This window comes from Varanus komodoensis, unplaced genomic scaffold, assembly GCF_004798865.1.
Source record: "Varanus komodoensis strain SLA01 unplaced genomic scaffold, ASM479886v1 scaffold15, whole genome shotgun sequence".
NCBI lineage: Eukaryota > Metazoa > Chordata > Lepidosauria > Squamata > Varanidae > Varanus > Varanus komodoensis.
Window position 1 is genome coordinate 25,296,128 of NW_025335440.1, and position 20,985 is coordinate 25,317,112.

At 42.1% G+C, this 20,985-nt stretch overlaps 1 protein-coding gene across 1 annotated transcript in view; it reads right to left on the reverse strand.

Moving 5' to 3' along the window:
• SLC39A12 (solute carrier family 39 member 12) overlaps positions 1-20,985 on the reverse strand; it is a 29,310-nt gene that overhangs the window by 1,213 nt on the left and 7,112 nt on the right. Inside the window, exons 4-9 of the mRNA XM_044425031.1 lie at positions 18,970-19,142; positions 13,767-13,938; positions 12,633-12,805; positions 9,742-9,894; positions 2,439-2,664; positions 1,487-1,674 (exon numbers count right to left, since the gene is read on the reverse strand). Coding sequence (XP_044280966.1) covers positions 1,487-1,674; positions 2,439-2,664; positions 9,742-9,894; positions 12,633-12,805; positions 13,767-13,938; positions 18,970-19,142 — 1,085 coding nt within the window. The remainder of the gene's footprint in view (positions 1-1,486; positions 1,675-2,438; positions 2,665-9,741; positions 9,895-12,632; positions 12,806-13,766; positions 13,939-18,969; positions 19,143-20,985) is intronic.

Consider the following 20,985-nt stretch of genomic DNA (forward strand, 5'->3'; position numbering starts at 1 on the left):
ACTTTTTATCAACAACTCTCAGTCATCCCATACTTAAACCTTCAAGTGCAGGTTATCAAGTTCTTTCAATCTGGTCACTGAAACTAAATACAGACTGGGCGGTGATGCTGTTTGTGGCTAGTTCCCCTCTTCAGTGAGGCGATGCTCACCCTCTTCTGGAGTGAGTTTGTAGTTGTGTAGTTTTCTATCCATTGTTGTCATTAGGTATTCAGTTGGGCTTGGTGGTTTGACATACCTTTTATCAATTCAATATAGCTTGAGGTTTTTGTAATACTTCCCAAAGAACTCCAGTTATTGAGTAGTATAGAAGAGCGGCAGTAAATACGTATTGAAAAGCAACAATGTGAAGAAAAGCAAAAAAGCAGCAAAATAAATAGTAAACAGTATAAATTAAAAATAAAGGTAAAACATTGAAAGAATCATAACACAGGGCACTTGTATTTATTGTACATTGGTCTGGAAACATAGTATTCCCTCCAGGGAGCAGCAGGGGGAAAGGTGGTTACAAACTAACTTCCAGACTTGTGATTTATCATCTGTGGAGGGAATGGGAAAATTCCCCAATGCTGGTAACAGCGGGTAATATTTGCAACTTTCCACATTAATCTAAAACCGTGAAAAGGGAAGCTCATTAAGCTTATGCTTAATCAAGATGTACAAAACTGCCAGAATTCAGTGTAATTCCAAATGCCAGACGTGAATAGAAGTAAGTGAAACGGCGAAATTAAGTTAAGCAGTTTCATTAGTATAAATAAGGACCAAAGCTTTGAAAGAGAAAAAAAAAAAAACAACAACTTAATTTTGTCCCTTTAATTCTGAAGCTAAACCCACAAAGAGGTCCAGTTTAAGCACTGTGATCCAAATTGGACCCCCCACACACACCAGTTTCCTGTAAAAACAAAAAAACCATTCTGCAGTTCCTATCTGGCCTCCCCACTTCCAAAGACACTGTTTGCTATTCACCAATGAATGGATCCTATTGATGCCACCAGTGAGTGGATACTTATGCGACTATCTGATCTGCTTTTGTTGAAGTTTATTCTGCTTCATGGAAATCAGTATTCTCCCCCTCCCCCAGACACAAACACACACACTTGATATATATGCATTAAAATTGATATATTCAAATCTGTGAAGGTTTCTTTTCTAGCTTTTGTTGAAATGCTGCTTTAAAAGAGTTAAAACCAACTAAACGTAAATAGATGGTACCTTTGGAGTAAACAATAGCTGAACAGTGGTTAAGGATGCAGTGCTGTATCAGGCTCCCATGGCTGCTTAACTGTGCTTGGCAACATAATTCGTCTCTCAGTGGAACAGGAAAGATGGTGGGTAAGGGAAAACGGGCTCTCTGAGCGTGCTCACTTTTCTCTTTAATGGCAGCGATTTTCACCATTTAGTATCCTGATTGTAATCCGTTAATTCATACCCAGTTTTGCTCTTCTAACAGAGTTCTTTGAAAGAAAGGTGACAAGAGAGCAGCACTTACCATTTCCGCTAATGATAAATACAAAAACATTCCGGCTGTAACAGTAAATATCCAGTTTTGAATGCGAGGATCTGTCGATATTGAAAGGCCAATGTAGAGTCCTATGAAAGCTGTTAGGGCACTTAAGAAGTTCATTAAAATGGCAATCTTTGAAGAAAGCCCCGTACTTAACAGCACTGCGAAATCTCCTGGTGAGAGGGAGGAAAGCAAGACATCAAATATTAATTGGTTGATAAAACAGTGGTAGCATTTTCATATTCCAGTTGCCACAGTTAAGATGGAGTTTTGCATGCAACCTGTTACAGTACTTCCATATGTAGACACTGAAATCACCTTCAGGCTTCTCTTTAAATGCTTGATGAGAATGTCTAATCTGACATGAACCCAGAATGAGGTAGCAGGTAAGGCATTTCTTCAATGAATGAGCAGTTTAACCAGACAGTAGGTAGATTCGAGACCCAACTTAAATGGGGGACAGTGGTGCTCTTCAGATGGTCATATTATGCCTTCATTTCTAAATATGATGAACCAGCCCTTCTGCCCTTCCCCAAGAGGAAGGGGGGGGGGCAGTTTGAACTGTAAACAATGCACATTCTAAACGGAAGGAAATATTATACACTTCATGCAGTCCTTAGTGCTTCTCTTTTATCAGCCCTTGGCTCGGCAACCCCTATATGGGTTCTCATGAGTAGCTCTCAAGGCTGATTCATCATTCATTTGAAAACCAGCCTTATGGCATGTCTTCCACATGCCACCCTTGCTTGCAAAGCACCATCCCTTGAGAATGCAATTGGTGAAAAGGCGGTAACCATTAATGATTGCTTTAAAAATGCAAAAAAGTACAGAAGAGGAGGAGGAGAATACACTAATGTTGATCTGAGTACATGTGCATGACCTTGAAGAAGAAGCAGGCATAGTTATGACCATTATAGAAACCCATAATGTTGCTTACCCATCTCATGGGGAATTTCATGGCATAGTATAGCAATGGTTGTGGTTGTGCCCATTTCTGTTGATGATGAAAACGCTGCACCGATGACCAAGCCATCAGCAAAATTGTGAAGACTGTCACCCACCAGCACCATGATCGCTAACAAGCCAATTGTTTGCCCTAGAAGAATTGGAGCCAGAGTAAGTGCACATATTGTATCAGCACATCTTCTCCCTGTAAATCCAACCTGTATCAATTCTTTATTTCTTTCTTAGATTTGTACCCCGCTTTTTCTTTTTTAAAGAACTTGCATTATTCTCCTCATGCTGCTCTCAATCTTATCACCACAACAACCCTGTGAGATAGGTTGGACCGAGACTGGCCAAAAGGCACTCAGTTGGCTCCATGGCTGAGCCTTTTGTTAATTTGCTTGTTCAATTTATATCACACCTTTCTAAACAGTGCTCAAAGCTTCTTATCAGCAAAATACATATTAAACTAAATACAAAGTAGTAATTGAAAATATTCAAAGGAATGAATAATCAGGATTGTTTTGTCTTAAAGTTTTTTGAAGTATAAGAGAAAAAAGATTAACATCCATGAGCACACTTTTAAAAAACTTTGCCTTCTGTAATACACACATTGTCTAAAATATTTTATTTACTTATTATTTCAGGTCTGTACTACCCAGTAGTATAACACTTCATTCAAAAGAGGCTCTACACTAAAATATGACAAAAAAACCAAATTACAAAAAAAACTTAAAAATTACAAAAAATGTTTTGTACAAATTACAAAATTACAAAAATTACAAAAATTAAAAATAGCTGCAATAGCATACGAAACAGAGTAGAGCTATAGAGCACTTAGGGGGCTAGTGACTTCAAATAATTCAATAGCTTAGGATGTCTTTAAATGCCTTTGCATAGGAGGCCCACAGAGCCAGTTACCAAAAGGATGTCAAAGTTCAGTGAGATCATCTGACAGTTGGGGAGCTACCACTGAGAAGGCCCTTCCCCTTGCTGCTGCCCTCTGTCTTGGTGCTTGGAAGAAGGCCTTGAATGCTGGCCATAGTGCCTATGTAAATTGCAGTGGGGGGAGACTCTTTATCAAGTATTGTCTTCCCCAGCTGTGTAAGGCTTTACAGGTTAAAACTAGCACTAGCCTGTGCAGGTGGCCCAGACCTGGTCTTACCTTCATACAGGGGTTGGGATGAGCCCATTGAATCCATTCCTCCAAGCATTTGTGAGCAGCCCAGCCGCCCGAAGCAAACAGGGCAGAGAGGAAGTCTGCACGCACTCACGGAGCCCTGGTGGCACAGCTGGCAACCTTCCTCCATGTCCGCTGGAGCTGCCCAAAGGGTGCAGGAGGTGCACTGTTTGGGCGCAGTTCCTGGGCAGCATCCTGCACCTGCCGGGCAAGCTTACCAGGCATTCAGCTTCTGGGCTGCTGCAAAGCCCACTGGAGCCCAAGGAGCCGAGCTCAGAGTATCTGATGGATTCCCACCCCCAGATGGATTCCTCACTCATCCCAACCATTAGCCTGGCTGCTGCTCCATCATTCTAGCGCTACCACATGTGCACTAAGGTACCACAAATGCATTCATGTTCAGCATTATGACATGAATGGAATTGGCTTCAGGCATTTCTTACTCTGATTGATTGAACACAATGCATGTCCTTCTTCTTAGCCCAAAATGGGCCCACAGTGAGTTTTGTGAAAAACAAAAACACAAATCGAATCAGTTTAAACCATTCACAACAAAAGCAGAGTGCCACCAGAAAACTCTAGCTCTGAAATATTCCTGTCCAGGGAACTCAGTTTTTAAAGTGTATTTAAAAATGGATGATGAAGGCAAACAGGAGCTTCCATGTTAAAAGAACTTCACAACATCAGTGCCACCACGAAAAAGGCTCTGTTGTGTGCTGCCAGCCACCCTACACCTCAAGTGGAGGTACAGCAAAGAGGAGAGGATTTGAGTCATTTTACTTTCTAAGAGATATCACTGCAAAATGTTAGATAATTACAGGACGTTTCCAGCAACAGTGCAAGATGCGGAGTGAGCCATTGCTGAGGTTTTATTGAAAGATTTTTTTAACTAGACAGCTGATTTGAGATGAGGGAAATATTATTTCTTCCATAACTGAAAACTTTTAGATGTTGCTGCTGCTGCTGCTGTTAAAAGACTAACGAATAATACTATAATAATATAACCACTAGAAAATTCTCCTTAGTTGCCTGGGAGTTCTTTGAGCTCAGCAATATTGGCAGGCTGGCAAGATTTCCCTGCCAACTTACAGAACTCAACCTAGATGCCCCCAGCTTGAGCAGCTCCTTCAAAAACATGAAAGGCACATTACAGGGCACAACAAGAGTAGCCCAGAAATAAGAGGACTGCTCTGCCACATTCCTTTTGCAAATGTCCTGGCTGGAATCTCAGCACTGTGCACATTGTGCTGCTACCCCTGTTTATATACATAATGGCTGTAGGAAAAGAACAGAATGGCCTCAAACTGCATACTTCAGTAAGGCGGCTATTGCAAGTGTTGGATACTATAGCAAAAGCAGACGAGATGGAACGCAGATAAATTATTTTCAGTGCTACTAGTGCCTTGGCTAAGGCATTCCAGCTGAGGAAGCCAGAAATAACTCCCATCACTGGCCAATGCTGCACTATTAATGAGAAGCTGCTCTATTCCATACACGCTTACTATAAACAGCTTCTTCTAGTGGAAAATACCAGTAAATACCACTTGCTGCAGATGGAAATGGCTGAGGCATTGTTTCTTTAGCTGGTAAAGATGAAACTGGATTACTGAAGCCAGTGCAAGGGAAGTGCGTTCAATCAGATTCAGAGGCAACAAATGCTGCTGTTGGACTGGGTGGCCATTTACCTGTTGCCAAAAAGAGGAAATGCCTCACCAAAAAGGAGAGCATTGATCTCCATTACATTTGCATGTGAGGATTTGTATATATTGGCACACGTTTGGAGATAATTGCTCTCATTTCAATAGGCATATAATACATGTCATCATAAGGGACAATATTGGGAGCAGCTGTGTATTGCTCAATCTCTTGGCTATGTGCAAACAGCTGATCAGCAGCTTTAGGGCCCCTGATGCTCAGGGGCTCTTTATCTTTAGACTAGACTTGAAGAGGGCAGTTCTTCAAACAGAGGATTGTCCTATGTAAAAGAGGACACATAGCCTCACTAGGTGGTAAAGTGCAGGTGATCTTCTTAACAATCCCAACGCCATTCCCCCAAGGAAAATCCAAAAAAGCAGGCAGCTGAATTGATCTATACCAACAAACAAACTCCGGTAGTTTTCATATCTATCAGGAACAGGTACATTGTAAAGTCAGTGGGTCTCAGTGGCCCATTCAAGATCAACCACATGCCAAAATACTTTACAATATAGCAGGGAACAGTACATTGTTTCTTGGAAGTGTTATTTCCTTTCAGCTACTGTGAGGATTGCAGCAGCTAAATAAGGAACACAGAAATTGGAAAAGGGAGAAAAGTAGGGTTGCAATAACCGTCCACAGAATCTGGCCCTATTATCTGCATCAGACTTCTTCTTGTGCTTGGCCCTTCCTTAGGAAGTGAGCTGAACCCAGAGGAAGTCTGGGAACACTTGTAGAACTGCAGCCATGCAACTGACAACTGCAACACAAAGAAAACACCAAAGAGGGATGCTGCTTGCACAGCATTTGCATTGGCTTGCCTCCTGGTGAGCACCCATGCAAATGCTCAGCATGCTCCGTGCCAAGCTGGACTTATAGCTACAAGAAAGTAGGGAAAGCAGGCAGGGTCAGAAGGGAGGTACGTTCCAAGAATGCTGGCCAATTGAGTGGCTTCTGGCATTCCTGCTGTTTAGCCCACAAGAAGTAGGAACCTCCCTGAGGGTGGAGCTAACCCCATTTGCTTGGAAAGAGAGGAATTAAGTTTCTTGGCATAAGCCAAAATCTCCCTCATTATTTGGCTTCCTAACTTGATTGATGTCCTGACTGATGCCTTCTAAAGACCTCTAAGGAACTCCCTTTTGTATTGCAAAGGCAGTATGGCTGGCTCACTTTAACATAATGAAAACTGTATTTATAACCATCTTGTTCTGATCTGCTTGGAATAAGAAAGGGGAAGGGTACAGAGTGGTCTTCCATACTTGTCCAGGAGGCCACAAAAAATGAACCGGCCCTGCATATTAACATTACATTGAACAAGAAAGGGAAAGAAAACCCAAAGTGGACACATGCTGTCCATCAAAGACTGGATCCAACTTCTTTCCAGGCCAGTGGGAATGGAGGTCTGTCAAACAGCCACATTTGGAAAAGGATACGGAATTACACTACACCTTAAACAAACCAATTGCATGATTCTGAGCTGCTTGTACAATGGCTCTTGAGAGGAGAAGCTGAACCAATCCCTTTCTCTAAGGACTAGGGTTAGAGTTAGGGCAGTAAAATGTCAACACTGCCCATGGAAAAATGAAATGAAACAAAATGAAACGAGACCAGACCAGACCAGACCAGACCAGACCAGACCAAACCAAACCAAACCAAACCAAACCAAACCAAACCAAACCAAACCACACACCTATCTTCTCAATGCCAATGCAGATGATAAGAAACAAACAGAAGATATTTTGACATAATCATCCTCAATACCAGCACAATTAGATTTGAGCGAATGACTGTACCATGAGATATGTTTTCTATTATTACTATTATTAGAGTGTGATGACTGAAGAGCAAAGTAACATCCAGAGATGGATTAAGATAATAGCACAGAAATTAGCACTGAAGAAAAAGGTAGCATTATGCCCTGCAATGGAAACTAAGCCCATTATATTAAATAATTGTATCAACGGGTATTTAGAAGGCAAGGGCACTACCAAAGCAACTAGAGGTCATGTTCTGAAATTCTCTAGATAAAAGGTGATTAAAAGGGCAAGACATATTTATGAGATGCAGTCCAACAACTATGTTCTTCCCAGTGGGCTCAGTAAATCCATGGTTGTTTATCTGCTTATTGCAAGCATTCGCAGAACCCTGTTCTATTGGTTCTTAGACTTTCAGAGCAGATCACAATGTATACCATGCTCAGTCCTAGATGCACGTGCCTACGTGGCTGAGCATCCTACACGTGCTCTGCTCTCACATGTGGAATGCCACATGTCCAACACCTGAAAATGACCGCTAGCAGCTGGATTCAGGATCTGCTTCCCACTGTTGGAAAGACTTTGCTCATGCAAGGTGCCATTGCTTGATTCGTAGGGACCCTGCTTCCCACACACTACAGTTCATCCTATTCAAAAGGTCCCCCAACCAATCACATTTTCAAAAGGCTACGGAGGGGAAGGGTGGCACAGGCAAACCCATCTCTGCCAGACCACTGGCAAATAATAATCAGACACTCAGGCAAGCAGGCAGGCAAGCAAGCAAAGGGAATGGCAGTTCTAAGCATGAAACAAAATGAAAGTATACATTAGTGTACTATAGATCAATATGATTCATTGCACAGACACAGGGAATATAAGCATTCCTCATGAAAGTTGTTTAAAATCCCAAGCCTAAACTTACCAGGAAGTAAGCTCCATTAGAGACAATGGAACTTATTCCACATCAAAATGCATACACTTCTGTTGTAAGACTATCATGCTGAACCTCTGAAATATGTATTTAATTTTGCTCCTGAGTTTAAAAGTGTCTGCATTTTACTCTGAGGTCTAAAGGAGTTACTTCACCCCTGGACCAGTGAAAAATAGCTGGCTTCTGCTGCCGGAGCTGCACTCCAAAGCATCCACACCAACCATCACACTGGGGCTAACGGGGGTGGAATTCCACAGGGCTCTGCTTTCCCTTGGCTACCCCTTTTTGAAAGTAGCTGTTCTGACTGACCAGCTGTTCTGATAAATGCCACCCATGACCCCCAACATAAGGCATGCTTGGCAAAACATGTAATCAAACATGAAAAATTCTTCACGCGTTTTGGTAGTAACTGTGGGGGTTTTGCTTCAGCTAAATGTTTCCTCAAATCTTATTTGCTATATTTGGAGAATATACGCTATAGCAAAGGCACTCCAATAAAGTTCATTATTATAAGACTGCTTGGATGGCAACAAATATTTAAGGATGGGTTTAATTAGTCCGGCATTGAATATGGGATTAGGTCCAACGGCTTTATTGGCCCCTTCCAACTCTACCATTCTAGGATTTTATGATATAATTATGTGGGACAAAGGCAGCAGGGAATGAACAGCAACCCACACATATTACTGGCAAGTCCATCTCAAGCTTTAGAAGAGGTCCTGGTAATAATTTTGCCTGTATTACTTTTTTCTCTGTTTCTCTTTTAGTACTTACGTTTCTTGCTGACTCCCTTCTTGTCTGCAGAAATTTCAGGAGAAATAGAATCCTCGGCGTTGTGCTAACAGAATTAAGAAAATAATAGATCATTGTGAATGCTTGGTTATTTCCTTCTTATTCTGTTTTTAATCTATTTATATTTCAAAATTATTTATGCTCATTTTTAAGGGAACACAAAGCAATCATGTAGAGATTGTCATTGATGTAATTTGATCCATGAAGATTAGGGCTAGAATAATAGCAAGTAGGTTCCTGGAAAATTAAGTACGTTCCTTGAAAAATACTATTATTGCATTACAAGGAACCCAAAGCTGCTCCAAAGGTTCTCCTTCTCACCATTATCATTGCAACAACTCTGTGATAATAATGCAAAACAAAACCATCTAGCTTCAGAAATACTCCAGTGCAATAATTTCAGCTAAATAATGGTAAGTTCAATTAAAATGCACCCTACTAAAAATTACAGAAACAAATAGATCTTCACGGCTTTCTTTAAAGTCTTATTAGAAGGGTCTCGCATAAGCCAAATGGATGAGAAGCCACTGCAGAAACGGCTCTTTCCTAAAGCAACTGTTCTCCTTGGCCATATTTGTATGTCTGCATTTTTGTATGCAACAGGTCTTACAGCAGAGATGGGCAAAGGTTACTCATGTGAATACTGCCAGACTTGAAATCCCATCATACCACTTCAAGGCCGTGCAGGCTAGGACTACCAGGAGCTCAACGCCAACAACACGGCAGAGAGGATGGTGTCACGCATCCCTTGCCCTTGTCTTACAGTTTAACGACTATATAATTTTACTGATCATGGAAAGAATCATGAAGTTAATTAAAGATAGCATGAATATATCTATTCAGTGGGTGACTCAACCTTAACTCAAATTATATTTTACAACATTTAATCTCCTCTAGTGTTTGCAGAAATTAAGGAGGAAGAACAAAACTGAATGACACTTACGTGTTCATGTGGTGACACCAAAAGGACAAACCCTTTTTCAATCAGGAAGAAAGCATGGATTCCTCCAATCAAAGCCAACATCTTCCATATATGTGCTTTACCTTCATATAGATCCTCAGACTCTTGAAGATCATGTGTATGCAAACCAAGAACCTAGAGATGAAGCAAGCCGATAATTATCTTGGGATTTGTTGCAATGTTTCACTCAGGTCCCTGTAATAACAAATGCAATGAAAATTCCGACTCAAAGAAATCAGCAAGTGTTCAGGAGCCCAGTCATACACAGAAACAACCGAATGTCGGGTGGTACATTGAGCAGCCGCTGAAGACAGGATGGGTCCTGTTATCAAGGGAACAGCAAAAGATCTAAATAACCTACGAGGGCCTCTGCAGCATGCAAGAAGCACAGAGACAACCTCAGCCTCCACTCTGCTCCCATGATCAGTATGATGCCCTTAATCCTTTGAGGATTATGGGAAGCCACATTGGATTATATTGCCCATTGTTTGTTTGCATATACATTATTAGTACATTAAAATGGTTGATTGTATGGAATTTGTTTTCATAATTAGGGATGCAATTCTAAAGACACAGTCCTGGGAGCAAGACCACTGAATGCAAAGGGATTACTTCTGAAAAGGCATGCAAAGGATTTCACTGCAGAGTAGCCTTTTTTCCCTTGATATAGTACTTAGGAGACAGGGAAGATTGTTTTCCTTTGTGTGTCATGTTTTTGGCACATTTCTGATAATCAAACAACAAACCATGTCTTGGTTTATCGTAAAAATCCATTAAATCATAAGATATTTGCCTCTAAGGGATAAAGGTGCATCATTATATTGTAGAATGATTTTCTGTTTTACAGGCATTCATTAATTGCATGAATAGTGTTCCTCCAATGATTCTAGATTAAAAACTAAAGGCAACACTGAAAAAGCACTTACAGGAATTACTATCCTGAAACATCCTTAATCAATGCTGCGTGTGGCTCCTAGAGATGGACATGCCAGCCCTTTCCCTTAACTTGCAGTAATGTTATACTGGCCTCATCATTGTACACCAACAATACATGCAGATAGATTTGCCATTTTAAAGCTCAGTGTCAGGTTGCCAGGTAACAATCTTCTAATTACACAGCAGAATGAATGAAAGAGAAATTGTATTAGTGTGGTTTCATGAACACACAAGTGGTGCAGGGAGATTTCTCCCAGTGGGGGGCCTCAGTGAATTGGGGCATTGCAGGCTGGACCTCCATTCGGCAGACTGAGGTAACTGGCGGGTGGGAAGCAGTGGGAAGTGTCTGGAGGCAACTTGTGTGTGTCAGTCAGTCCTCTCTGCATCCTCCGAGCTTGCCTGTGACCCTCGCATGCAGTGGAGAGTGCTGTTCCACTGCCCAGCTGAGATTCAGCTATCAATTCTGTCTGTACCTGTGCATGGAATAAACACACCATCTTGCTCTTTTCTTCAGGCAGCAGAACCTCTTGGTTTAGGTCTGTGGTGGTGTTGAGTACAGAATGAGAAACAAGAACTAGGAAGGTATTGGTAGTAGGGTATAACCTTTGATGGACCATATCAAATATGGACAACCCAGATTCAGGGTGGACATCAGGAAAAGCTTCCTCACTGTCAGAACAATACAACAGTGGAACCAGCTGCCTGGAGAGGTGGCGGACTCTCCCGCACTAGAGACATTCAGAAAGCAACTGGACAGCCATCTGAGTGGGATGGTGGAACTTGGTGTCCTGAAACAGCAGGTAGTTGGACTCGGTGGCCTTCATGGCCCCTTCTGACTCTACTATTCTAATGATTCTATGAAATAGAAACTTTACTTGGGAGAAAGAAGATTGCACAGATGAAAGAACCTCTCTTTGGGATAGTTTTTCTCATGAGGCATTTTCTGCTGGGTCATAAGCAGTCTTGACATGAGTGGAAGAGACTTTCTACCAATGGAAGATCACCTTTGCATTAAAGCTAAAGGTGGGCGATTTGACGGAAGGGCATGACACCCATGGAAATTTGAGAAACTGACCTGGGCATAACAGTAAAAAAGCTGCCCAGAGGCTTTAATGGGAAATGAAGCTGGCAACAGATAGAGGCTCCCACCTTGTTTTGAAGCAATCCAGCCACCAGTAAGGAAATATAAAATAGTTTTAACATAGACATGGGAGGCACAGAGAATCTGAGTTGGAGCCAGGAAAGATGTCTGGGCGCACTGGAGCCCATGAGCACTGTTTTGCCTGACTCTGATTTAATCCATAATCTGGAGCAGACTTATTGCAGTGAGTCTCGAGTAAGTTAGAAGCAGAATTTCCTAGAATGGCTGTGGCCAAAAAAAGACTCTTTGGTTCCTTGCCTTGTTTTATTGATATCTCTGTGGATACAAAAGATGCTACTAGCTTAAGAGATTTGCACACTGCGCAGTGGTTTAGATATCACAAGTAGCCAGGGGCTTATGTGTTCTCCCCTTCCTGTCTTCAATTCTATTGTGGTCATAAGGAGATTGCAAGTTTTCACTGCACTTTTTCTCAGCTACAGTTTAGCACTCCATCTGGACTCTAAACAGTGATTTATCTTTGTGATGGTTTGTTGGAATAAGCTAGTTTGAAGTGGCTTTATTTTAGACACACTGTAGGTAAGACTAGCCATGGTTTGGATAAAAGGTCAAGCCGCAGTTAACAAAAAACTGAAACAAAAGCAGCTATGCTAGAGGAGGAAAGAGGAACACACAAGCCCAGGTTCATTGCAGTGCATTCCAGTAATGGTAGACCAAGAGTTACTTTGATGTTCAAAATAGTTCTGTATGTGGAATTTGTGTGACTGTTGAAGGAACTGGCATACGGAATGTGTAGAAACAGAACTGACACTTTTGAACATGCAAACACAAACATTACCTGTGGAATAAGATGCAGAAGAGCATCTCCAGAGAGAGTTCCTACAGCTAACCCTACAAATAGTTGTAATATGAGGGTATAGCATTCTTGACAAGAATTAAACAGAATAAGAGCTGTCCCAAACATCGAACCAACCGTAATAAGCAAAACCGCAAGAGTGCTATAGCCATATTCTGTAGAAGAAAAGGAGAAAACACATACACAGTTAACAAAAGTCTTTCAACTTTTTTTCAGTAAAATAACTTAAAGCTCTAGTTCCAAAAGCTTATTGCCAAGTCAAGTAAGAAAACCAACAAATCTTCATTTAGTGAAAGTAAGTCCCATTGATTTTTGTTTGTTTGCTTTGCACTGTGCTATAAATAAGTTGGGCTCAGAATTCTTCCATTGACAAAAGGGCTGTGCTCATGGTAGGTACCTTTGCTGATTTGGGGGATCTGACTCTTCTCTGTGCACCAAAGTTCCCACCCTTCAGCAGAGTCCCCCAGCCCTCCCCCAAGCCTTTTCAGGAAGTTGGAAGGCTGCCGTGTGAAGAAATCCAATCCAAATCTGAATCCAACCCAAATATGTTGAGGGTTTTGTGTTACCCAGGGTGCAAACCAAAGATGAGAACTAGCATTTTCGAGGAAGATTAGGGAAGACTATCATGCGTGGTGGGGATGCAAAGAAATGAAGCCAAGAGCAGGTGATCCAATGCCGGCACAGTGGAGGCAAAGCAGAGTTGGGAAGCCAGGATCCAGAGAAGCAGAATCGTGATTTTTAGGTATGCTGGGTGTTAGAGAATACAGGCCGGAGATAAATGTGATGCTTGGTTACTTATATGAGCAAACCAGCAGACAGAAAATGACAGTTTCAGTTCTCTTGTTATAATGATGCTCCTGAAGCACACTGGAATATAGGATGAGCTGCTCCCAAGCTATTACATGGATGCTGTCAAATGAAGGAAGGTAGGACATGCTTTAAAAGCTATGCAAATTCTTATTCTTGAACTATCCTGTTTTCCAAAAATGCTGTAGCCTATTCTGGGAACTAATAAACATGCTATATTAAACTGATGACAAAATAAGTCCTGCAAATTTTTGCACTGGATCAAAATTATGGCATTCTGTTATAATGCAGTAAGACAACATAACTCACTTTCCAGAGGGGTTGGTGGAGCTTTTGTTTGTTTGAACTCCATAAACTTGCAAGAACAGCTCAAAACTTGTTGAATGATTGCTGGACTCATTTGCTTGAAATGTTCCTTAGAAATTAATAGATGACTGTCATGTAAAAATATCTTCACAAGTTCATTTGCAGAGAAACAAGTCTGTGAGGCAGATGAGAAAGTTACAAAATACCAGAGTTTGAAGCTATAGAAAACAACCTTATGCTTTAAAAATGGCACTGGTGTATAGGAATGGGAGAGGAATTAATTCAGCCCTTGTTTGAATATGAACTTACACCTGATTTCACACTTTGAAAGCACTGTGCAAAATGAATCTAATAACCTTAGAATTTTGTGCTTCTGTGAATTTTGCAATGGACTTTTCCAGTCAAAAGTGCATATAAAAAGCACTTATATATTATATTTAGAGGCATTGCTTGCAAACTATTCATATTAAGTAGGCATGCACGATCCAGCACATTAAATTTAATGTGAACTTTAAACAAACTCAAAATTTGAAATAAACTGAACTTAAGAGCCAAGATTTCTCTGAGTTTGAGATGAACCTAATGGAAGCTTGGAAAAAAAATGAAAAGCTGCGAGAAACCGAAGGCAAAAATTTCTATGGTTGGTTTGGAATCCTGCACTCAGCAGACATTTGGACCCAATGGCCTTCTGGCCCCATCCAAGTCTATAGTTCTAGGATTCTAAACTATGACTTCTTTTCCTTTCCACAGTGTCCCCTGCTGAACCTCACTCCCTGCAGCAGATTCAAGTAAGCCTCTAAGTCTGGAGGCTTCCATTGCATTGAGCTCAGTGGTACTGGATTGCATCCTTCCTGTTTCACAGAAACTGAGCAGGAGATATTGGACTGAGAAATAGCAGTTGCACAACCCAGTCTTGAGATGTCTCAGAGATGGACAAAAGAAAGTCCACCCCCCCCCCCCAAATTCCTTGGTCGCTTGGAGCAGAGTTGTGCCTTGCAAGCGTGATGACTCAGAGCCACTGCAAGCAGAAATGGCGGTCTGGATTGTGCTTATTCTGCAGCAGCTATAACTCAGTGGTGTATTTCAATTTACTTAAGAATGATCAGTAAGGGAACAGGCCATTTATTATCTGAAGCAAGCAAGCAAGCTATGTACTGTTTGGTGAAAGGAATTAATGGAAAGTACTCAACTGATGCTTAGTATTTTGTAACATCAAGTAACATCCTCCCTTTTAAAATCATTCAGGGATCACCATGCAAATTATAATTCCTATATCGAAGTCAATGTACAAATTATTAATTACTTTATTTAATATTAGAATAAATCTGCAGTGGATACAATGGCTCTTACACTATATCAACTATACTCCCTTAAAGATTGATGACCTACTTGAGAGGGCTTTTATCTGAAGGAATGCATTTTTCGATCTTAATTTAATTAGCAGTAGTGAAAACCAGCACCATCTGTTGTCAATGACAAACAATGGCTTTCTGAAGTATGTGTGAAAAACAGAAGATAAAATTTAGCTACAACATAAAATAAATCACTCTCAGCAGTGATCACCTGAAATTAATATGCATAGCATTAATGAGACAATTAAGAAACCAGAATAAAGACTGATCAGAAAAGAAGTGCTTTCAGCATTTACATAGAAACATGGAAAACAGAGCGAGTCAGAAGGGGTCTCCCGGGCCATCTAGTCTGACCTCCAGCACCAGCCGGCTCCACTCACGACATGCCCACCATGTGCATGTCCAGTCTATCCTTGAACACCCACACCGATGGGGCCTCAACCACCTCCCAGGGAAGCCCATTCCACACCCTCGGGGTCCTGACTGCCAGGAAGTGCTTCCTGGCATCCAAACGGAACCTTGGCTCCCTGAGCTTTGCTCCGTTGGAGCACGTTCTGCCTTCCTCTGCAGGGGAGAACAGGTCTCTACCCATCTCCATGTGACATCCCCTCACATACCTGTATGTCGCCAACATATCCCCTCTGAGTCTCCTCTTCTCCAGGCTGAAGAGACCCAGTTCCCTCAGTCTCACCTCATACGGCATCCCCTGCAAACCGGCCACCAACCTTGTGGCCCTACGCTGCACTGACTCTAACCTGGCTATATCCTTCCTGTAATGAGGGGCCCAAAACTGAACACAATACTCCAGTTGCGGGCGCACTAGAGTCGTGTAGAGTGGTAGTAATACCTCTCTTGATCTAGAAGCCACACTTCTGGCTATGCAACCAAGGGTGGCGTTCACCCTCTTGACCACCGCATCACACTGCTGACTCATGTTTAGCCTGCAGTCAACCAGCACCCCGAGGTCCCTTTCACAAGTGCTGCTCTCCAGCCACTTGTCCCCTAACCTGTACTTATGACACCTATTCCTATGCCCCAAGTGCAAGACCTTGCACCTATCCACATTGAACGCCATCCTGTTGTCTCCTGCCCACTTCCATAGTCTGTCCAGATCTGGATTTACCACGCTGCATAGAACCATTTGAAGCTTTGTTTTGAGAGAAAGGGAGAGGGGACACAAGATCCCCACTGGATCAGGCTAGCAGTCCTTCTGGTCCAGCATTCTGCTCATGCAGGGGTCAACCAGCTGCCCACAGGATCCCACATGCAGGCTAGCATGCAAATAGTCACCTCCAGCCCAAGTAACTGGTACTCACAGGCACTCTGCCCCTGCCTCTGGAGGTGGCATATAGCCATCAGGGCCAGTAGCCATTGATGGCATCCTTCATGGATTTGCCCAGTAACCTTTTAAAGCCTTCCATTTTGGTGGCCTTCACTATCTTTCATGGAGGTGAATTCCATAGTTCAACTAGGTGCTATGTGCAGAAGTGCTTCCCTTAATCTGCCCCCAATATGTATAGAACAGAATGACAGTGGCAGCTTCATCTTCAGTGTTTTCCTAATTATGCCTTTTTTTCACAGCAGCCCTGTGCTGCTTCAACATTTTAACTGAGCTAAAATATTGGTCTTAGTATGGATTCCTCTCAACCCCACTGTTTGTGTCACCCTGTTGGGAGAGATTACTGTTTATTCCTATTCTCTGCTTTCTGTTCTTTCACCAGTTACTGATCCATAACAGGGTATTCCCTCTTATTCCATGAATGTGAAGTTTGCTCAGGCATCTTTGGGAAGGCCTTTTGGAAGTTCAGGTAAACAATGTCTACTGAATCACCCCATCTACCTGCAAAGTGACACTCAGAATTCGAAAGAGATAGAACAAAGAGATAGAACTTACCTTTGTTGAAGCCATACTGGTTTTTTTCCTTCTATTTTTAGCAGGAATTTATCTTCTATTTTCTTTTACCCCAGGCAGACACTAGGCTAAGAAGCCTGCAATTTCCTGGATCTGCCATGAATCCCTTTTAAAATTTGCATTACGTTGACCTCCAGTCCTTTGGTACAAAGGCTTCTCTTAAGGACATATTATTGTGAGAAGGTCAGTTTCATATTTGATTCTTTAAGAACTCTGGGATAGGCACCATCTGGGCACATTTTCTAAGGAAAGCCTTCTTTTCTCTAATAGCATCCTGATGCTGCTCTTTAACCATGCTAATTATCTCTTGGACTTTGTGCTAACCTTTCCTAGTTTGTGGTATTCATAGTATCTGACCTTCTATTATTGTGATTTTGAGTAATCAGCCAGCATTTTGAAGGGATTTAACCCTATGAGTCTCCCTTTCCATGTCCCTCATTTTAAAAAGTTCTCCTGCTTGGAAGGCAAATTAGATTGTGCTGGATCTCTTTGGCAATCTTCCGCTTAAATGTATATTAAATGTAATAGCACTGTGGAATAGCACTAATTGGAATCACTGTTTCCAATTAGTTATTGCACTAGGTCCTGAACAACCCCACCCCCAGGATTGCCTCTCTTCTTGTTGGTTCCATGACCAACCCCTGTAGGACACAGTCACTTAGGACATCAAGAATTTTACCTTCCTTGTTGGAACTAGAACCTTCATTCATTTGTAAACCAGTCAGAACCTATTGAAATAGGGTGGCATATAAAAATATAAATACATATATTTATTTATTTATTTATTTAGTCAACGTAGGGGTAGTTGAAGTTACCCATTATTGCAACACTGCCTAGTTTGGAGACCTTCATGTTTTATTTTCCATTTTAAGATCACTTGGAGCATCATCATCCAGGCAGTGATGGCATGTCACTAGAACTAAATTAGCCTTACACCCAGGTATTGCCACCTGCAGGGCTTCCGTGGAGAAGTCTGTACTTTCTAGGTGTTCAGGTCTGCTGGACTCTGAGTCCTCTCTGATGTACACAGCAACATCCTCCAGCATCCTTCCCTGTCCTTTGCATACACCGTGTACCCAGAGGTGCCCATATCCCTCCATATCTCCCCATTCCACCAGGTTCCATAATGCTCACTATATCAACATTCTCCTTTAAAACCAGGCACTCCACCACTCCTATTTTGGCTCAAAAGCTTCTAACATTTGCATGGAAACACTTACGCACAGGGACCTTCTCAGCCATCTTCTGTACATGGAATGGGGGCACCAACCTGCCTCTGACAGCAAAATGTTTTGCTCTAAAACAGATGGAATCAATTGGCCAAATTCATTTTCAGTCTGAGCCTTAATACTACAGTTTACATAGTCTGTGGGTCAAACTGTAGCCTCTGGGTTCCAAACTCCCCTCAGCCATAAAGCTTACTTAGTGACCATGCTCCAGCCATGATTTCTCAGCACAAAATACTAGCAAGATTGTTGTGAAGGTAAATGCAGCGAGGAGAACCACATAAGCTGCCTCAAGTTCTTTGCAGAGAGATGCGTGCAAAGATTAAGCTGTAGCAAAGCCGAGGGGACAGCAGTGGGGGAGTAATTGCATTTGTTGACCTTCCTATGTCATTTCCTGTTTGCAGATCTTACCAAAGCAGCAGGAAATAGAGCAGCAAGTGGCACTCTGAATGCTCCAATAACATAAGCACAAGCCCAAATCTGCACCTTGATTGCCAATGACATCCTTGCAATGTATGGCTGTCAATTCAATATCCCTACTTTTCATTTAAAAATCCCTACTTCTGCTTCTTTAAAATAATCTAAGATAAAGTAACTGTTGCTCATTTGAAACATGACTTTTCAGAAGCAAGCTGGTCCTCAGAACAAACTTATTTATAAGCAGACAAACGCCAAACCGTGAAGACATGCAGCGTTGTGTGCAGGTGTCTGCCTACCTGCTCCCACGCAACAGTGTCTCCTTTATCTTCATCATAACTGCTTCTGGCGTTCCCATTCTTTGGCCTTCTTGCAACAGACTCAGCGTCTCTCCCCGTTATGCCACAGCAAGCTTGACTGTTTGTGTTGCAATTCTTCCCAGCTCCCAGCATGCTCAGGAGTTGGTCTATAGCTAAGAGTTTGTTAGAAAACATGGCATCCATTCAGCTGAACCGATATGAAGGCGTGTGTTTCTTTTATAGCTCCTATAATGTTTCAGATGTGGTGACTGCAAACAGTCCTGCTTTGCAGGATCCCTTGTTTCTTGAGCACTGTCTTCTAACTGTTGCTTATTCATCATTAGAGTAGAAAAGGAGCATAGATTATGCTTTCCCTTTGAGCTCAGATGCGTGATGCTGCTGCCATGCAGAGTTGCATGCATCCAAGGACGCATGAAGAAAGCTCCACATGAGCTAGAAGGACATGCGTCTTGGATGCAACGAAATGCTGTAGGTGCCACATTCACTTGAAAAGGTCTGCTGTGACAGCAGCAATCACACCTAATTCCAGGGTGGGCTTGAACAAAGGGGGTTGGTGAACCTCCAGAGTAGGAGTCATGTAGGGAGGTAGTTGTACCTTATGGGGTCAATGCTAGGCTCTGTGCACAAGGGGAAAAAAGAGCCTTTCCCCACCCATTTCAGAGTGGAGGAAGTTGATTCTATCCTTTGACTCGGACCTACTGGTTCTCATGGGCTTGGAGTGGTGTGATGCCAAAGTACAGAAGAAAGTCAAGGTAGCTTCACCATCTTGCTGTCCTGTGTAGTTTGGTGGAAGAAGTCCCAGTGTGGTAATCGGTGGCCAGGATTAGAGAAAGTCAGGTTGCAGGTCCTGCCTGTACGTAAGCCCCTTCCCAAACCAAACTTCGTACTACAGTCAGCTAGAAAAGCTGCTGGTTGGCCGTAGGCCAATGTATTCTAATTACTGAAATGAAACATGATTGCCCCTGGCAAATTAAGCCACCTACAACCCATATGCATCGTGATTCATCACAGTGGTTGCAAAAGAAAAAGTGGAAAGTGGTTGAAAAAAAGTTGGAAAAAAAAGGAAGAAATTTGTCATTCCATTCTGCTTTCCATGTGAAAGCAGGCAAACCGGAATGCATTTTAAGAACAAAAGGTATTTGGCATGGGTGCACAAGGGTCGCAACTGATGTCAGATGGACAGTAGGAGCAGCACTTGTGCATGCTCACACTCACACACTCACATATTCTTCAACAGATTTAAACCTCCCTCTGTATCACTGTTGAGATCTAGGGATTGCTGCAGTCTTAAGCTTTCACTTGCCATCGTAGTGCCAGCAATGGGGCAGCTGCTGTCCTCTGATTGAGTTAAGAGTGGGTCTTCCATAACTAGCACAAGCGCTGACAAAGAGTAGAGACAAGGGCAGGGTTTCCCTAGGAAGGGCCGAGCTGGCACTAGGAAAGCTGCGTTCCTCTCTGCCGTGGTTCAGTTTATCAGCTGTGCTGCTGGGAAAAGCAGGCGGGTCTCTGTGGCCCCACGGGCCTCACCAGGAGTAGCTGAGGGGTGCAGCTGGCTCACAGGCCTGAGATGTTTCACCCCTGCTCCACTGAGTTTACTAGGGATGGAAGGGGAGTTTGTTCAGTCCACATGTTAATAGAAACTAACCTAAAATTGCACTTTCATATTTCATGAACTGAAATATAGTTTTCCTTCCAAATTTACACTCCTTTGATTTTTATGCAACTCTACAATCAAAAATACCTAGAAAATGCATTATGTTAGGAGCAATCACCATCAAAATTGCCATCATAATATAATCACCATTATATGCTTTTCAGCGCCAAGTCAAGACCTTTTTATTTGATCAATATTTTAGTGTTAATCAATTTTAATTGTATATTTATTTAATTTGTTTTAACCATATCATTTTTATACTCAGTTCGTGGTATAGCCAATTTATTTTGTTTGGGATTCATAATATACTATAAGCCATCCAGAGATGACAGTGATGGACA